We start from the raw sequence: 13,505 nt of genomic DNA, 5'->3' as shown, positions 1-13,505 counted from the left end.
GCGTTTCTGTTGTGTTTGAGTCTTCAGTAGTCCTTGTTGTGTGTTTTGTCTAACCTGCCACACAGCACTTTAAATAACACAACTTTTGTGATTATTACAACTTCTGATGTTAATGTTTCACCATTTCTTTTGCTCAGTCTCCCAAATTATTCAAGCCACGTTTGCGGTAACAACAAACGCCAGATGGCAGCGTTGCCTTTGGAAAAAAAAATCTGCGAGACAACTGGAAGTCCTTGACAACAAGCCACATAAACCTACCATGTAAATTATCATTGTATTCTTAGCATGTCAGCCCCAAGAAGGATGGTAATTTAGATGTAGCTGTCCTGCACTGTGTTGGCTGTGACCTCTTTCACTGGAGATTTGACAAAGCCTACAATCTGAATCTCAGACAGTGGCCATGGGTTGTCCAGTTTGTTTTAATCAGCAGCTTGACATTAAATGAGTTTAAACATTATGTTGGAAACCTGTCATTACACACAGACCTCTCGCAATACTTTAACCAATTAGACCTTCCCGGTGATCTAAATGAGGTGTCAACGCCTGTGACAGTTTTAGAAGAAACTCCTGTAACTGTCACCTGACTTGATTTTCCTGCTATTTCAATGTTTCACCCCCCCCCCCCCCCTTCCCCAAAAAAAAAACAAAACAAAAAAACAGACAGTGGTGTGCTATGTAATACGTGGTGGCACTGACGATGGCCAATAAAACTCAGAGGTAGATAACCTACGTGCCAACTTGTCCAGCCCGTTCGCCACACAATTGGTTAACTTTCAATCTGGTTGCCATGTATTGTTAAGTTTCCAGTGTATCCTGTTTCCCCGAAGGGAGTCTAACAAGGCCATTATCTGAGTCTAACAATGAGCTTATTGGATACAGAGTCTTAGTAAGCTAACATAAGGTAAAGCTCACCTTTTGAACTGCAAGAGCTTTGGAAAAAAGACACGCCTCTTACCTATCCCCTAAATGTTGCTCCTATGCAGCCAATAAAGACGTGAACATTTTGGAACTAGATTTAAACTTGTCCTCCCCAAAAGACAAACAAAGAGTTTGTGGACATGGAAAGCATTATTGGTTAGCCAAAGAATAAGGGATGAAAGTCTTGGTTGGAGCACATGAATGAACTATTTTTAATCAAAAGTAGAAAACAAAGAAATGTTTTCATTTAAAAAAAAAGATTAGAATCTGTCTATTCAGGTCTGTCATTTTGAATAAATCCGTTTTAACCCATTTTTAGTCACAACAAAAAAAAGGGTTTCAAACTGGACGTTGAACTTATTATTCATGATTCTCAATATAGTGTTACAGTAACTGTCACTTTCCACACAAGCCTGACTCATGTGTTAATCACCTTGCCTATTTTTAGCATTCATCAGGTGATCAGTGGCATTTCATTTTTCAAGAGCCTCATTGGTGTTTCATTGAAGTATAACAACAGCCTCTCTTTAGTCAATGGATGATACATGCTGCTTTGAGAGAAACACGTTCTCTAGAAGTCCAAGTTGCCTGATCATAGCTGCTGACTTCATTGCGAGAGCCAGACAACAGGCCTCTACTGAATCCTTTAAAGTCCCCTTAATAACGAATACATTATCCCTATCATTTAGGTTTTATGTGTCTCATTAGGAATATGAAAGTGTTAATTCCTTTGTGCCTCTTGTTCATTTTGCTGTTGCCTGGGCAGGTACCTCCTGTAAAACAGGTTTTAATAAGTAGGTAAGGTGCTCAAATGAATTTGAATGCAGTGACACAGACTTCTTGAGGCAAACTAGGTTCTGTTACAGTGTGATTTTTTTTTTTTTTTTGCCAGAGCACTGCTGTTAACTATCACTTTTTTCTCTTATATGCAATGTTTTCCTTGTCCTGATCATTATAATTATTTTTGCTGATCACCATGTCTCTTCATTGCGGTGATGGGAAGCAGCAGGGTGTTTGCCTTGCTCCCAGAATCTCCCATGTAGTAGGAGAAAAGAAAAATAGTGTGAGGGTCATCCTATGGAAAGTGGTCACTATAATTGCCATTTTGTTTTAAGTGCAGGGTATGTATGTCTGACTTTTTCACCAGGGCTCTGTCTGCTGGCAAGATGTTGCTTTCACCAGGAAAGAAAAACATAAAGACACTGACAGCTTAAAGGTTCTTATGGGAGTATTTAGAGTTCAGAGATGTCTAAGTCCTTTTGATTGGATCGTAACCAATCCAGATATTGCAAAATAAGTAATGACAGCACTTTGTGGTTAGAGATTTATTATTATTGTTTCCATAAGATGACAATGACTTAAAAATCCCTGTTTTTGCAATCAGGGTATACTGTATTCTGTGTTAACATTACATTCCTTCTTTTCACAAATAAACCGTTGTACATCTTATCTCCTCTTTTTGGTCCGATATCACCAGAATAGGAGCCTGTCCTCACCTGACAGGACTTGTGAACTGTGTAACCCTTCCTTATCTATGCTGAGGTCACTGCCTACATACAGTATTATACTGTATTGACTGTATTGTACTGTACTGCCTACAGGTATTGTACAGTATTGACAGTATTGTGCTTTCAGACCGAGCTGGATTCTGATTTGAACTCTGACGCCTCTCTACCATCTGCACAGAGGCCGGAATCTGTCTGTCAGTGTACAGTGCCACATTGGTTTGCAGCCCATGTGCCTGCTGGTTCCCTTTTTTTAATCTATTTGAGATTTGAACTTCCACAATGAGATTGCACTGTGAGATGAAATCATTAGAGAGGATTGTGTTTCATGAGAAAGTACAATGTGTTCTGGAAATCTTGAACAATATTGAGAATGTGTCCAAAAGGAAAGTTAAGTGTCTTATGAACATGTTAAAAGCCATATCTTATGTCAGTCTAATTTGGTTGTGGATCTGGATTGACATTTCTCCAGAATTGTTTTTGTCAGTAAGCAGTTTGTTATCCGCTTGTCTCAGTTTTATCAGAGCCCAACGCTTCAGTCACTTTTACCAGAGGTATCTGAGATAATAAATGTTGTTTTTAGGCTTGGACACATCCAATTTATAGACACCCAACTTTAATTTTAAGTTTTATCTTAAACGTTTGCCAAGTAAACCTTATAATTTCACTTTAAATTGATGCAAAATAACCTGAAAATTGAATTCTGAAATTAAATTAATGATTGCACCTTTAGCCACCTTGATTTATTAGATTTAGGATTAGTGATCTAATGTAATTGATAATCTTATAATTAACAGGTCAGTAAAGCAATTGAGTAAAGGCCAGATACGATATTCTCATGAATCTGTATATTGGAATTAACTTTTTTTATTATTAGGATGAAAGACAATGATGGAAAAATGAAAACAACATGACCAAAAAAACCCTCCAATCATTTGCATTCAAAAATAGGTTTGATGTTGAGCATTTGCAACAATTCTCTGCTTGGAAACGATTTTCCATCTCAAAGTTGTTTCTATTCAAGCTCTGCACACAAATTATTCTCCAAATAAATAGTCTTACATAAAAATACATAACACATAACACAACTACAGTTTTGAATGTACGTATCTATTGTTACATGTGATCAGATGTTTAATCCTGCTGAACGGGATTTCTGCCAAAAAAAAAAAAAGTTTTGTTGTGCTCTTTTATACAGTGAAGTGCCTTTCTACTAAGTAGCACAGAGTTATTGTGTGTCCTGTATTTGTCGTGATCTTAGAGAGGCTTCAAAGAAATGTGGAGCCTGTATGTTTAATGGTTTGGTCTGTAGCCTATGCTGCTTGGCAGGCAACAATGTCTCTTGCCTTCAGCCTATAAGCCAGCTATAATGTGAGCTAGTAAAAAAAGAAGGAGAAAAAAAAAAATCCCTCTCTTATCGATTCTGCCTCCAACATAGCAACTGGACGCTGATTGGACGACTCGCGGCACGTTCTCGGCCTCCTATTGGCTGAACGGGGAGCGTGAAAACGCTGGAATCGGACGGAGACAGAGGGGAGGAGAGAGACGATTGGTTGCTGCCAAACTGAAAGCGAAAACCTCCTCTTCTGTAGGCCTGCGAGACAGTTGATGGTGTGTGTGTATTTTCGGCGTGACTCCAGAGGTAATTTGTCCTGCTGCCCCCCCCCCCCCCCCCCTCCTCCTCCTTCCCCAGCAAGGGCTTATTTAAATTGAGAACTATAAAGCAAAATAACTATGAATTTAACCGAGCGCAAGGAGAAGAAAGAAAAAGGGAGGGACGTGGAGGCCGACTGCATATGAATGAGAAAGGAAATGGCATGGGGGCTGTGTTTTTCTTAACTTAGATTGAACTCAGATCCAGGGGGGGTAAGGGAAATAGCTCGGAGTAGTGTAAACTATAAACTGCTGTTGAAGCAAATACTTTTGATTTTAAGCCAGGTGGGAGTGTGTTTCAGGTTAAGGGAAACAAAGCTAGGCCAAGCTTGACCTCTACATCCTTCATTTTTACACCATCCTGTACAGGAGAGCTGGAGAAATGCTGCTCTGCTCTTCCTGTCTACCCCACACACTTTCTCGACCCACTCTTTCCCTATCCCTGAAAGTCCAAAGTTTGACTCGGGCCCTGCTACAGTCTGCCATATCTATTTATCTATCTCCGCTGTATCTGGGTAATTCTAGTGGAGCACACATACAGCCGGTCTGCCAGCTCTCTATGCTGACACAGGTAAGAGGGAGTAATCCGTGGCCTGGAACCGAGGCTCTTCCCCAGTACATCCTTGCCCTGTGTACCTCATTAATCCCTACCTAACATAGACCTTATGTGGTGGTTGAAACAGGCCACCTGTTGCTCTGGTCACAGAGACTTTCAACATATTCTCACAGCAACCCTCTTCCTCTGAGATCATGCCCACAGAGGAACGCTAAATGCTGATGTATTGCTTTCTTTGCTAATTGTATTATTAGGGAATATTATAAACTGCTATCACGTCATCACTCCTGATTAATCAGCAACTGAAAAGACAGTGGATAAGGAAAATCAGGAGGGACATTGAACCATGTGTTGTTAACACATTTTGCTATATGGTTAGACAATAGCAGTTTTTTAAGATGTTTTTTTTGGCGTTCTATCCTTTATTAGATAAGACAGCGAAGCGAAAAAGGAGATGTTGAGAGGAGAGAGTGGGGATGACATGCAGCAACGGGCCGAGGTTCGATTCTACCCCACGGTCGGTCGCTCCAATGAGGACTATTGCCTCTGTACGTTGGGCGCACGACATAACAGTTAGGCTTTCTGGCACCCCAATAGCGGTTGAATGTTAACGTTGGCAATCGACCTCTTTCCACTTTACAAATACGAAAAGTAAGAACATTTATACAGGCAACACAGATAGACAGTGAACATCTACTTTTTCACATCAGTTAACCGTTCGCTTATTAATGGGCGATAAAAAGCGATTTATACATTTCAAAAGTCACATATAGCCCCTTTAAATATGTGATTCTCCATCTGGATTGTCTCTATTGACTTATTTTGGTTCATTGAGAAGAATCTTGAGGACTCAGTCCCTGCATTATTTTCAAGCCTAGATTATAGTGGAGTTACATTATAACAGCATTTACCTGAGCCTGATGTCCGAGAAAAAACGCTGCCATCTGAATATGGTGAAGGGGGCGGTTACTAAGGGTTAGCATCCAAATCAATCAGTCCACTATATCCAAAGGTTCACTTACCGTCTCTTTTGGATGGTGCTAAACGTAAGTTTGGGGAGATTTTGAATACATTTAGTTTAACCTCAGGTAGTATAACACTGTGACATGAAGTTTAGGAGACTAAACTAAAGCTCGCCCACACTTAATGTTTACAGTGGAGCTGCATTCCTTTCCCAGGAACTTTGAAAAAGTTGTTTCAAAATACACCATGTTCCAGCTGAAATTGGTTTGATGCATAGTTTTCAAGTGACTCAACTGCGGCCAGACTGAGAAGGGAAAGGGCCTGCACATATCCTGCTATTGTCTTTATCGCTTCCTTTCTCTTCCATCTGTCCACAGCCTGTCCTCTAGTGCCCTCCCTGCCTCCTATCTCTGCTGACCCATGGATAAGCTCATCAGACGACAATGGCTCCACCAGAGACAGATGGTATGTTTTAATAACTAATTTTCTCCCTTTAGGCCAGCCTTTGCTTTGTATTTGCTAATATTTTCCCCATGTGATAAGATTAGTTGGAAGAAAAAAAAGAAGACAAAAATAGACGCACGTCTTTGTTTAAGGTTACTTTAAATGATAAAAAGTGACACTGTGCAGTCTCAGCAATTCACAGTGAGGGAAAAAAAGCAACAGATAACGCAGGTTGACAAAACCCTCATCAGTTTATTGTCTTTAAGCAAGAAAAAGGTCAGGATCTCACATTGCTTTGCTTCACCCTAGGGGTTTCCTCAATCCCCCAGTGGAGTTATATTTTTATAAGAGGCTTAATCATCCCCCTTCCATAAACTGACCTCAGAATTACATTTTACAGTTTCTCTGTACAGAGTATCTATTGTCCTCAAACTTGAAAAATGTGCCAAGTTCAACATGGATTCCTTTCCTCTTAAGCTATGTAGGCGGCATGTCATGAAAAACATTCATAGCTCGAGCAATGCCACAGTTCAAGTAATGGAGGCAGGATACTTCCGGACCTCTGGCAGTTCAAACAAACATCGGAGGCCACATAATACCGACACCACCAAAGAGAGTGCATTCTTGTGGCAAATGTCAACCTCTCAAAACAGCATCACCGTCACCGCCATCATCATCATCGTCATACATTGCAACAATAGAAATACTGTTGGATTGCACTTTCTTCAAGCTTTCATCTTGTGGCACGTTTATAGAAAAAATATATATAGAATACAAAAAGCTTATACTTCTTTGAGTAACAGAATATAACATACAGTACTTCAGATTATGTTTCAATCAGCACATCAGCAGGTGTACATACATTTCCCTCCCCTTGCCCAAATGCATTTACCGGACTGAACAGGGATGTAGTTTTAGCTCACTATTAAGTGCTTTGGTCAATGGGTTTAACATTGAGTATGCTCATACAATGGTATTCTACAGGATGTTAATGCTACATAATTACCCTTTGTGTATGAATGTCTGCTGAGGAAGGGGCAAATTGTCAAGATGCACCACCACTTTTTCACATATTCACACATGGAAGTTACCCCACAAGTGGTTTGGTCCACCAAACCGTTATAAAGGAAACAGCCTGTTTACAGCACCATTTTTTTTTCTCCTCACGAATGCACCAAGTAAAGGTAAATGATGGAGTTAGATTTTTGCCTTCTCTTCTTTTAGTGTGCAATGAGACATTTTGAGCACAATGGGTTTTTGTTGCACTTAAATGACATTTTGTAACACAATCATTATCAAGGTATGAATAATTTTTTCTCTTTAAAAGATCGAAATTCTTTTCTTTACTACCACTGTTTATTTTGTCCATAAAATGTTTTTTATGGACAAAAAAATCCCCTTTTCCCTCATTTTCACATTTTGTTTTAACCATTTCTCCATTCAAATCATCTATTTGTGCCCAAACTCTACTTTATAGAGTTTTATACATGACCACAATGACAGAAAACTGGAGTAAGTACATTTTGATTGGCTGTTCAGTCTCCAATCACGCTGCCACTGTTGATATGTTACTAGGGGAACAGGGCAGTACAAGAAGAATGGCAAGCAGCTTCTCAGCCCCACAAAGCTTTAAGAGATTTGGCTGCATATACTTTCATGAACCTCTTTCTAAACCTGTTCTGCAAGTTATTTTTTTGAGCAGCTTAGCTTTCATGGTCGGTTGCTAGCGAACTTGTATGTCGCTAGATAATCAAGCTAGTTGGCTTTGTTGACGATCTCCAGCTTTATAGGATAGGCATGATTATCGATAATGTAGGTCCTTGATGAAAATGCAATTTAAAATGTGCAATTGCACTTTTTAGACAATTGAGAAATTGCAAATGAGCAAAAAAGTTCAGATGTTAGCATTTGCCCGATTTGTATTGCTCAAAATAAATCTTTATTTCCATGATAAATAACTTCTCTGCGTCATACTTTCTTCAAACTGTTCAAAAGAGCACTCAGGAAAAGAGGTAGAAATATAACTCCATTGTTACCAAGCACATTCTCAACAATAGGTCAAATTTTCAGACCTAAACAAATGCTAGCTAGGGAAAAGAACATCTCTAGCAACATTAACTGGTCGTAAAACTCAAATAAAGGTGCAGCACCTGATGTCAGAGAGCAATAAACTGGTTGTGAACATCCCTACCAAAATGTGTCCATTGAACAAATGGCGTTGAATGAAGTACAAAAAAAAAAAAAAAAAGCTTAAACAGTCTCTTTGAAAACTAAACAAAAAAAAGTTCAAGCTGACATTCAAGTTCCGGTCCCACTTCTATCTGTGAAATCCCATTCACAAAAACCGATGGAATCATTGTAGTGCAAAACTTTACAAAATGCACCTCGATGCAGTCATTCTCGCAGGATACAGTAAACAACATGTCTCTTTCCATTGGATTACATTTCTGGAGCGGCAGGCGGCAGCCCCGCTGTGTGTTTTGGAGTCTGTAAGAGTTTGTGTTCCTCTGCGTGTTGCAAAGGTGTGGCTGCAGCTTTGGCGTGTACTGGATGTGACAGCCGAACATCCAGGGCATCATTGTGTTGCGCTAATGAGTGCAAGCGATAGTGCAGGACAAGGTCTTTCAGTGAGCAGTGGGCATCGTAGGGCTCAGCGAAGCCATATCCGTTTGGTGTGCTGTAGATCATACAATGCTTCACGTCTTCATTTACACTGTAATAAAATGAAGGAAAAAACACATTAGTGACACATAACATTTGTAATGTTCATCTTTTATTTAGCTTTCCAAAATGTTTTACTCACACAACAGAGCAGGCGTAGCATCCCTGTTTGCTGCTCTCTCGGATCAGGAATGTTCCGGAAGCTTTTCCTTGAAGCATCTCCTCTGCCTGCGTCCGGCTCATCTCGCCAACAAACCAACTTGTCTCCTCCTGATGCGGCAAATTCTTCTCATCTCCCTTCAGCACATATGTACTGGAAGAAAAAATCAAGAGTGGTATTGTTACAACTCTGATACAATTGTCTTATTTCTTTGAGAGGTTAAAATCATTCTTAAGCATGGCATCTAGAAAGCATTTGCTCAAACTTACTCATCGAGGCTGTCAATCTGTGTCCCAAGCCAGTCATTTATGCGTTTCTGTCGTACGCCTTTGTGATTGAGCCAGCTGCAAGGAGAGGTGAAAAGAGACGTTTCATTTTAACTCCCATGCAGCAGCAGAATATTTTTCCCCCTTGGGGTTTTTCGCAATCAAGTACAAACAATATTCTCCCTACTTACTTAAGGTACTGGTCTCTCATGTTGCGTAGCTGGATGAGGTCAGGCCGCAAGCTGTTTATCTTCCTGTCCGTCTCTCTGTAGTCCTCCACCTGCGTTCTCAAGTCTTCCTCCAGATGGATTTTGCTGTCGTAGATCTCCCCGAGACGGCACTTCAGCTTCTCATAATTTATCAGAAAGCTAACAAGGATAAAAGATCTCAGGTTAGAAAAAAAAGTCTAATCAGCATGAACTACAGAAGGTGTTTTTTTTTCTTTTAAACACAATGTAATAAAGTACCTCTCCAGATCTTTGTCTGTTACTTCAGACTGATTGTTCCTCTCAAACTCCTCGCCGTAACGCTCCTGTTCCCGACACTGCTCCTCGAAAATCAGCATCGTCTCATTGAATGCCTCGATTGCTGTTCTTTTCATCTGGATCTCCTGCACCACAGAGAACATAGGAAGAGAGTGAGGCGTGAGATTTTTACTGCTTAGAAAAAGCGTTTTTCTCTTGTCACAGACATTAAAGATAATTTGAGTTAATTGATTTTACCTGCGAGGTCTTTGTGAATGTTTCGTAAAGGCGATCGAACTCCTTTGACTTCTCTTGATACTGACAGTGAACCTCCTTGAGTTTTCTGCCGGCAACATCGACACTGTCTTCTTTCACCTAGAATCAAAAATTACATTTAAATATCTACAATACATAAAATAGGTATTTAATAACATCACCGTTTCTCTACTTATAATCTTCTGATCCAAATAGTTTCTAATACTATCTCAACATGATGCTGACCTGTTGGGAGCGGGACACGGGATGTGTGAGCATCAGGTCCAGGGTTGCGTTGTACTCGACTAACGGATGGTGCTGATAGTACCAAATGAGCTCCACTACTGATGTGAACGTGAGGGGGTCCGAGAAGCCATACTTCCCGTCACGGTGGTATATCTTGATCAGCTTGTTGTGTCCATCTTTCCTGAATAAGCAAAGAAAAACATTTAGAACCTATATGCAAAATCAAATTGATATTTGTGGCCAAGTCTTTCATGGGAAAAAATAATTGTATCTTTCCGTATTCTGCGTACCTTAATGTGAGCGTGAAGTCTCCTTGCAGCTTCGTGGATGCGTCACGCACCAGAAAGGAACCATCCGGTGTGTCCCGGAGCTTCTCGTTCACTTCATCCCTGCAGGGCAAATCAGTTTATTGGTTATTGGATCTAACATACCGTCACATTAAACAATCAAACGATGTGTTCTTAGCGGACGCTTGTGTTTGTTTGGATGATTGCAGGCTTGTTCTTTACCTTGTTATGTCTCCCCAATACCATTCAGCGTCCTGAAGCGAGTACACAGGTGGAGAAAGGCAGTTGTTGTTCATGGTGGTGGACGCTGGCTTTGCTGACCTGGGAGGAAGAGCTAGAAACAAATGAGAAGGAGAGATAAGAAAATGAAATGTAACCTATCAGGAAGACTGTTTCTTAGACAGCCGTCTGAGAAAAAAAGATCTTTACTGAGATAAGGCTAAGCACTGTAAACAAAGCATCTATATTGTTGCCATTTGTGTGTGTGTGTGTGTGTGTGTGTGTGTGTGTGTGTGTGTGTGTGTGTGTGTGTGTGTGTGTGTGTGTGTGTGTGTGTGTGTGAAGGAAATAGTGCTCTCCCCCAACACAGACTCACACACTCTGTCACACCCCTTGCTTGATGGAGCCTGTCATGATCTGAGGACAAGCCCAGGCATGTTTCCAAGAGATATCAGTGTCAAATCATTTCCAAGTTCTGAAGTGCGGTTAGCACTAAAAAAAAAAGGAAATGTGGCAGTTGGTTCTCATTTCGTTAAAACCCATCGGTCAACAACCGTGAGACATTTTTTCCTTTCTTTGACCAGAAAAGTTCATAATTAGGTCTCCATTTGCCTGCAACCCTTGCAAAGTAGAGCTTCTGAAGTTCGCAGCAGCCTTTTGGCACTGTCCTGAATTGCATGAAAGGCATTACATAAACCAGATGTTATATTTTGAGCCTCTTGGATCACCCCTCCCACTACTTCATAATGATTGCACGCTTACAGATCCTCTTAAGTTTTCCGTCAACCTTTAAGGAATAAGATCTGCGAGCCTGGCCGGAAGATTAAGCGTTTTCCTAAAAATAAAAAATAAAAAGAGAGCAAAACCGCATCAAGAGGAGGTGAAGGGGCGATATATTTCAAGGACAAAAGTGCCTTTCATGAGTCAGTTAGGTAGAATACAAGAGCAGCCTCAGAGAGGAGAAAATGTGGGTTTCTCCCACCATCCGCTCTCCCTTTTTTTTTTTTTTTTTTCTGACCTTAAAATAAACAAAAGGCAGGTGCAGCAGCAGCACAGGGGAAGGCACACAACGAAAAGCTGCGGCTCCTGAACTCAGCAAAATTAAATCTGCACCACCACCAACCCCCTCCTCCTCCTCGTCTCCTGCCAAGAAAACTCTTCTGGCTTCCAAAACCCACATACTGCATACCAGTACAGACAAGAGCCCCGAAATTTAAGTGTGGAATAAAAAAAATAAAAAAGTCAGTCACTGTATAGCCTGCTTTTGCAATGAATTCTATCCAGAAAAACACCACAAAAAAAATGAACACAAGAATTGCCCCTAAATATCTATAATAAAGACTCTAACCAGGAGCAATAGGGCTTCTGTATTGTTCTTCTGTTGCGTCAGTATTTATTGTATTCATATAGCCTAAGTATTAACAGTCGTTAAATAATAATAACTAAATCATAATAATTAAATAACTATGCACATCTTATCAGTCAAGTCAAAAAATAATAAGGCTAGGTGGTAACTGAGAAGAAGACAACAGGCTTGAAAACCCGACAGAAATGAGTTGTGATGATGTTGGGACAGTGCAATCGCGCCGAGGTCAGATGACAAAGGTAAATAAAAAAAATGAAGTGTTGTATTAGCTGCCGGAGTTGAGTCATGAGACGAGCTGTCTGGTTTTGCTCGCCTCTAGCCTACTTTGAGAGCTAGCCCACAAATTAAGCACGGCTGGCTGCAGAGGAGAACAAAGCGGTCGTTTCATGCGGTGCTCATTATTAACGCACACTCAAATCTATTGCCCTCTCAAATGCACCCTTTTACTGTGTCATACATGTGTATGTGTGGTCTTTGGCTTGAGAGGAGATGCAAACATCGCCATGCATTACCGTCCAAGTTGGACATATGTGCTGGGACAAAAGAAAAAAAGCAAGGCAAAGCCGCTGCGCCTGGTCCACAGAAAGGTATTACGTAATTGGCAAGTGAATTGCGCTATGCATGCCTGGGCATAGCCACAGGGGGAGCGCAGCACCGAGGACCCGGGCATTATAACGTTTTACTGACACCTGCAAAAGCACTTGACAGGTGCCACCTTTCTCGCAAATCTTGTAAAAAACATTGATGCTTCCAAATAAAAAGGGTCGGAGAAAGGACGAACACGTTTCCCCCGAACCCCGTATATCAGACAATGGCTGCAATTTAACCCTAAACTCACCTGGTGGTGCTTGATCCATTTCGATGTAGAATAAACCTTCGGAAGGATAAACCATTCCTGTTTCGAAAAAGTAGTCCAGGTTGCTGTCTTTTGTTGTTGCTGCGTGTATTTAGAAGAAAAATGCACGTTTCTTTTGCCGCAAATGAGTCTTAAACAGGCTATAATACACCCGCAGAGAGCCTACATCGATGCAGAAAATGAGAAGAAACTCCCTCGATTCCGAGTCCATAAAACATCCCAAAGTCCAAATCTATTTTTGTCAACACAGTCTGGAGATGATTTTTTTTTTTTTTTCTAAGAGATTGTCAGTTCATGTTTTTTCCCCCCTGTGCGACGGAGCTCTACTTCACTTCATCTCGGAAGTGGAGCGACTTTAAAGGGCTGTTCGTAACATCATCTTGGCACGGCCCATTATGGTCATACAGGAGGGAGGCTCTTTTTCCACACAGGCGTCATTCAAAATGAAAATACATCAATTAAAATGTAAATTACAGAGTGGGATACTAGATTATATTTCAGTTTGATACAAAAGTAGACGTGTGTGTGATGAATTACACGAGCAAATGTACTAAATGTGCGAAAGCGGTTACCCCTACTCTGTAATGGTACAGTCCGGACAGTTTCATTCACTTCTCAAGCTGCACTGTAACAGCTGAAAAATTCCTTTCAGGGCATGAATGGAAAAGAAAAACCCTGGTCTGCAA

At 40.7% G+C, this 13,505-nt stretch overlaps 1 protein-coding gene across 1 annotated transcript; it reads right to left on the bottom strand.

Annotated features, from left to right (window-relative positions):
* Positions 1 to 6,271: 6,271 nt before the first annotated feature.
* LOC109996907 (phosphatidylinositol 3-kinase regulatory subunit gamma-like) lies at positions 6,272 to 13,173 on the bottom strand. Its single transcript, XM_065953851.1, has 10 exons — positions 12,802 to 13,173; positions 10,601 to 10,712; positions 10,382 to 10,480; positions 10,092 to 10,272; positions 9,849 to 9,965; positions 9,594 to 9,736; positions 9,318 to 9,494; positions 9,130 to 9,204; positions 8,843 to 9,013; positions 6,272 to 8,752 (listed from the first exon to the last, which is right to left on the bottom strand). Exons 1-10 carry the CDS (start codon positions 12,854 to 12,856, stop codon positions 8,479 to 8,481), a joined length of 1,404 nt encoding a protein of 467 aa, XP_065809923.1. The 5' UTR covers positions 12,857 to 13,173; the 3' UTR covers positions 6,272 to 8,478.
* Between the last annotated feature and the right edge of the window lie 332 nt (positions 13,174 to 13,505).

The sequence above is a fragment of the Labrus bergylta genome, chromosome 4 (genome assembly GCF_963930695.1).
Source record: "Labrus bergylta chromosome 4, fLabBer1.1, whole genome shotgun sequence".
In the NCBI taxonomy this organism is placed as follows: Eukaryota; Metazoa; Chordata; class Actinopteri; order Labriformes; family Labridae; genus Labrus; species Labrus bergylta.
The sequence above is the reverse complement of the archived record's forward strand: the minus strand, read 5'-3'. Positions and strand labels throughout refer to the sequence as shown.

What these genes read in the sequence shown, in the direction of transcription:
- LOC109996907 (XM_065953851.1), bottom strand. Translation starts at nt 12,856, where the DNA reads ATGGTTTATCCTTCCGAAGGTTTATTCTACATCGAAATGGATCAAGCA. An exon ending in TATTGGGGAGACATAACAAG is followed by an intron (nt 10,481 to 10,600) that starts GTAAAGAACAAG and finishes TTTGCCCTGCAG; the next exon opens with GGATGAAGTGAACGAGAAGC. An exon ending in CATTCACAAAGACCTCGCAG is followed by an intron (nt 9,737 to 9,848) that starts GTAAAATCAATT and finishes TCTGTGGTGCAG; the next exon opens with GAGATCCAGATGAAAAGAAC.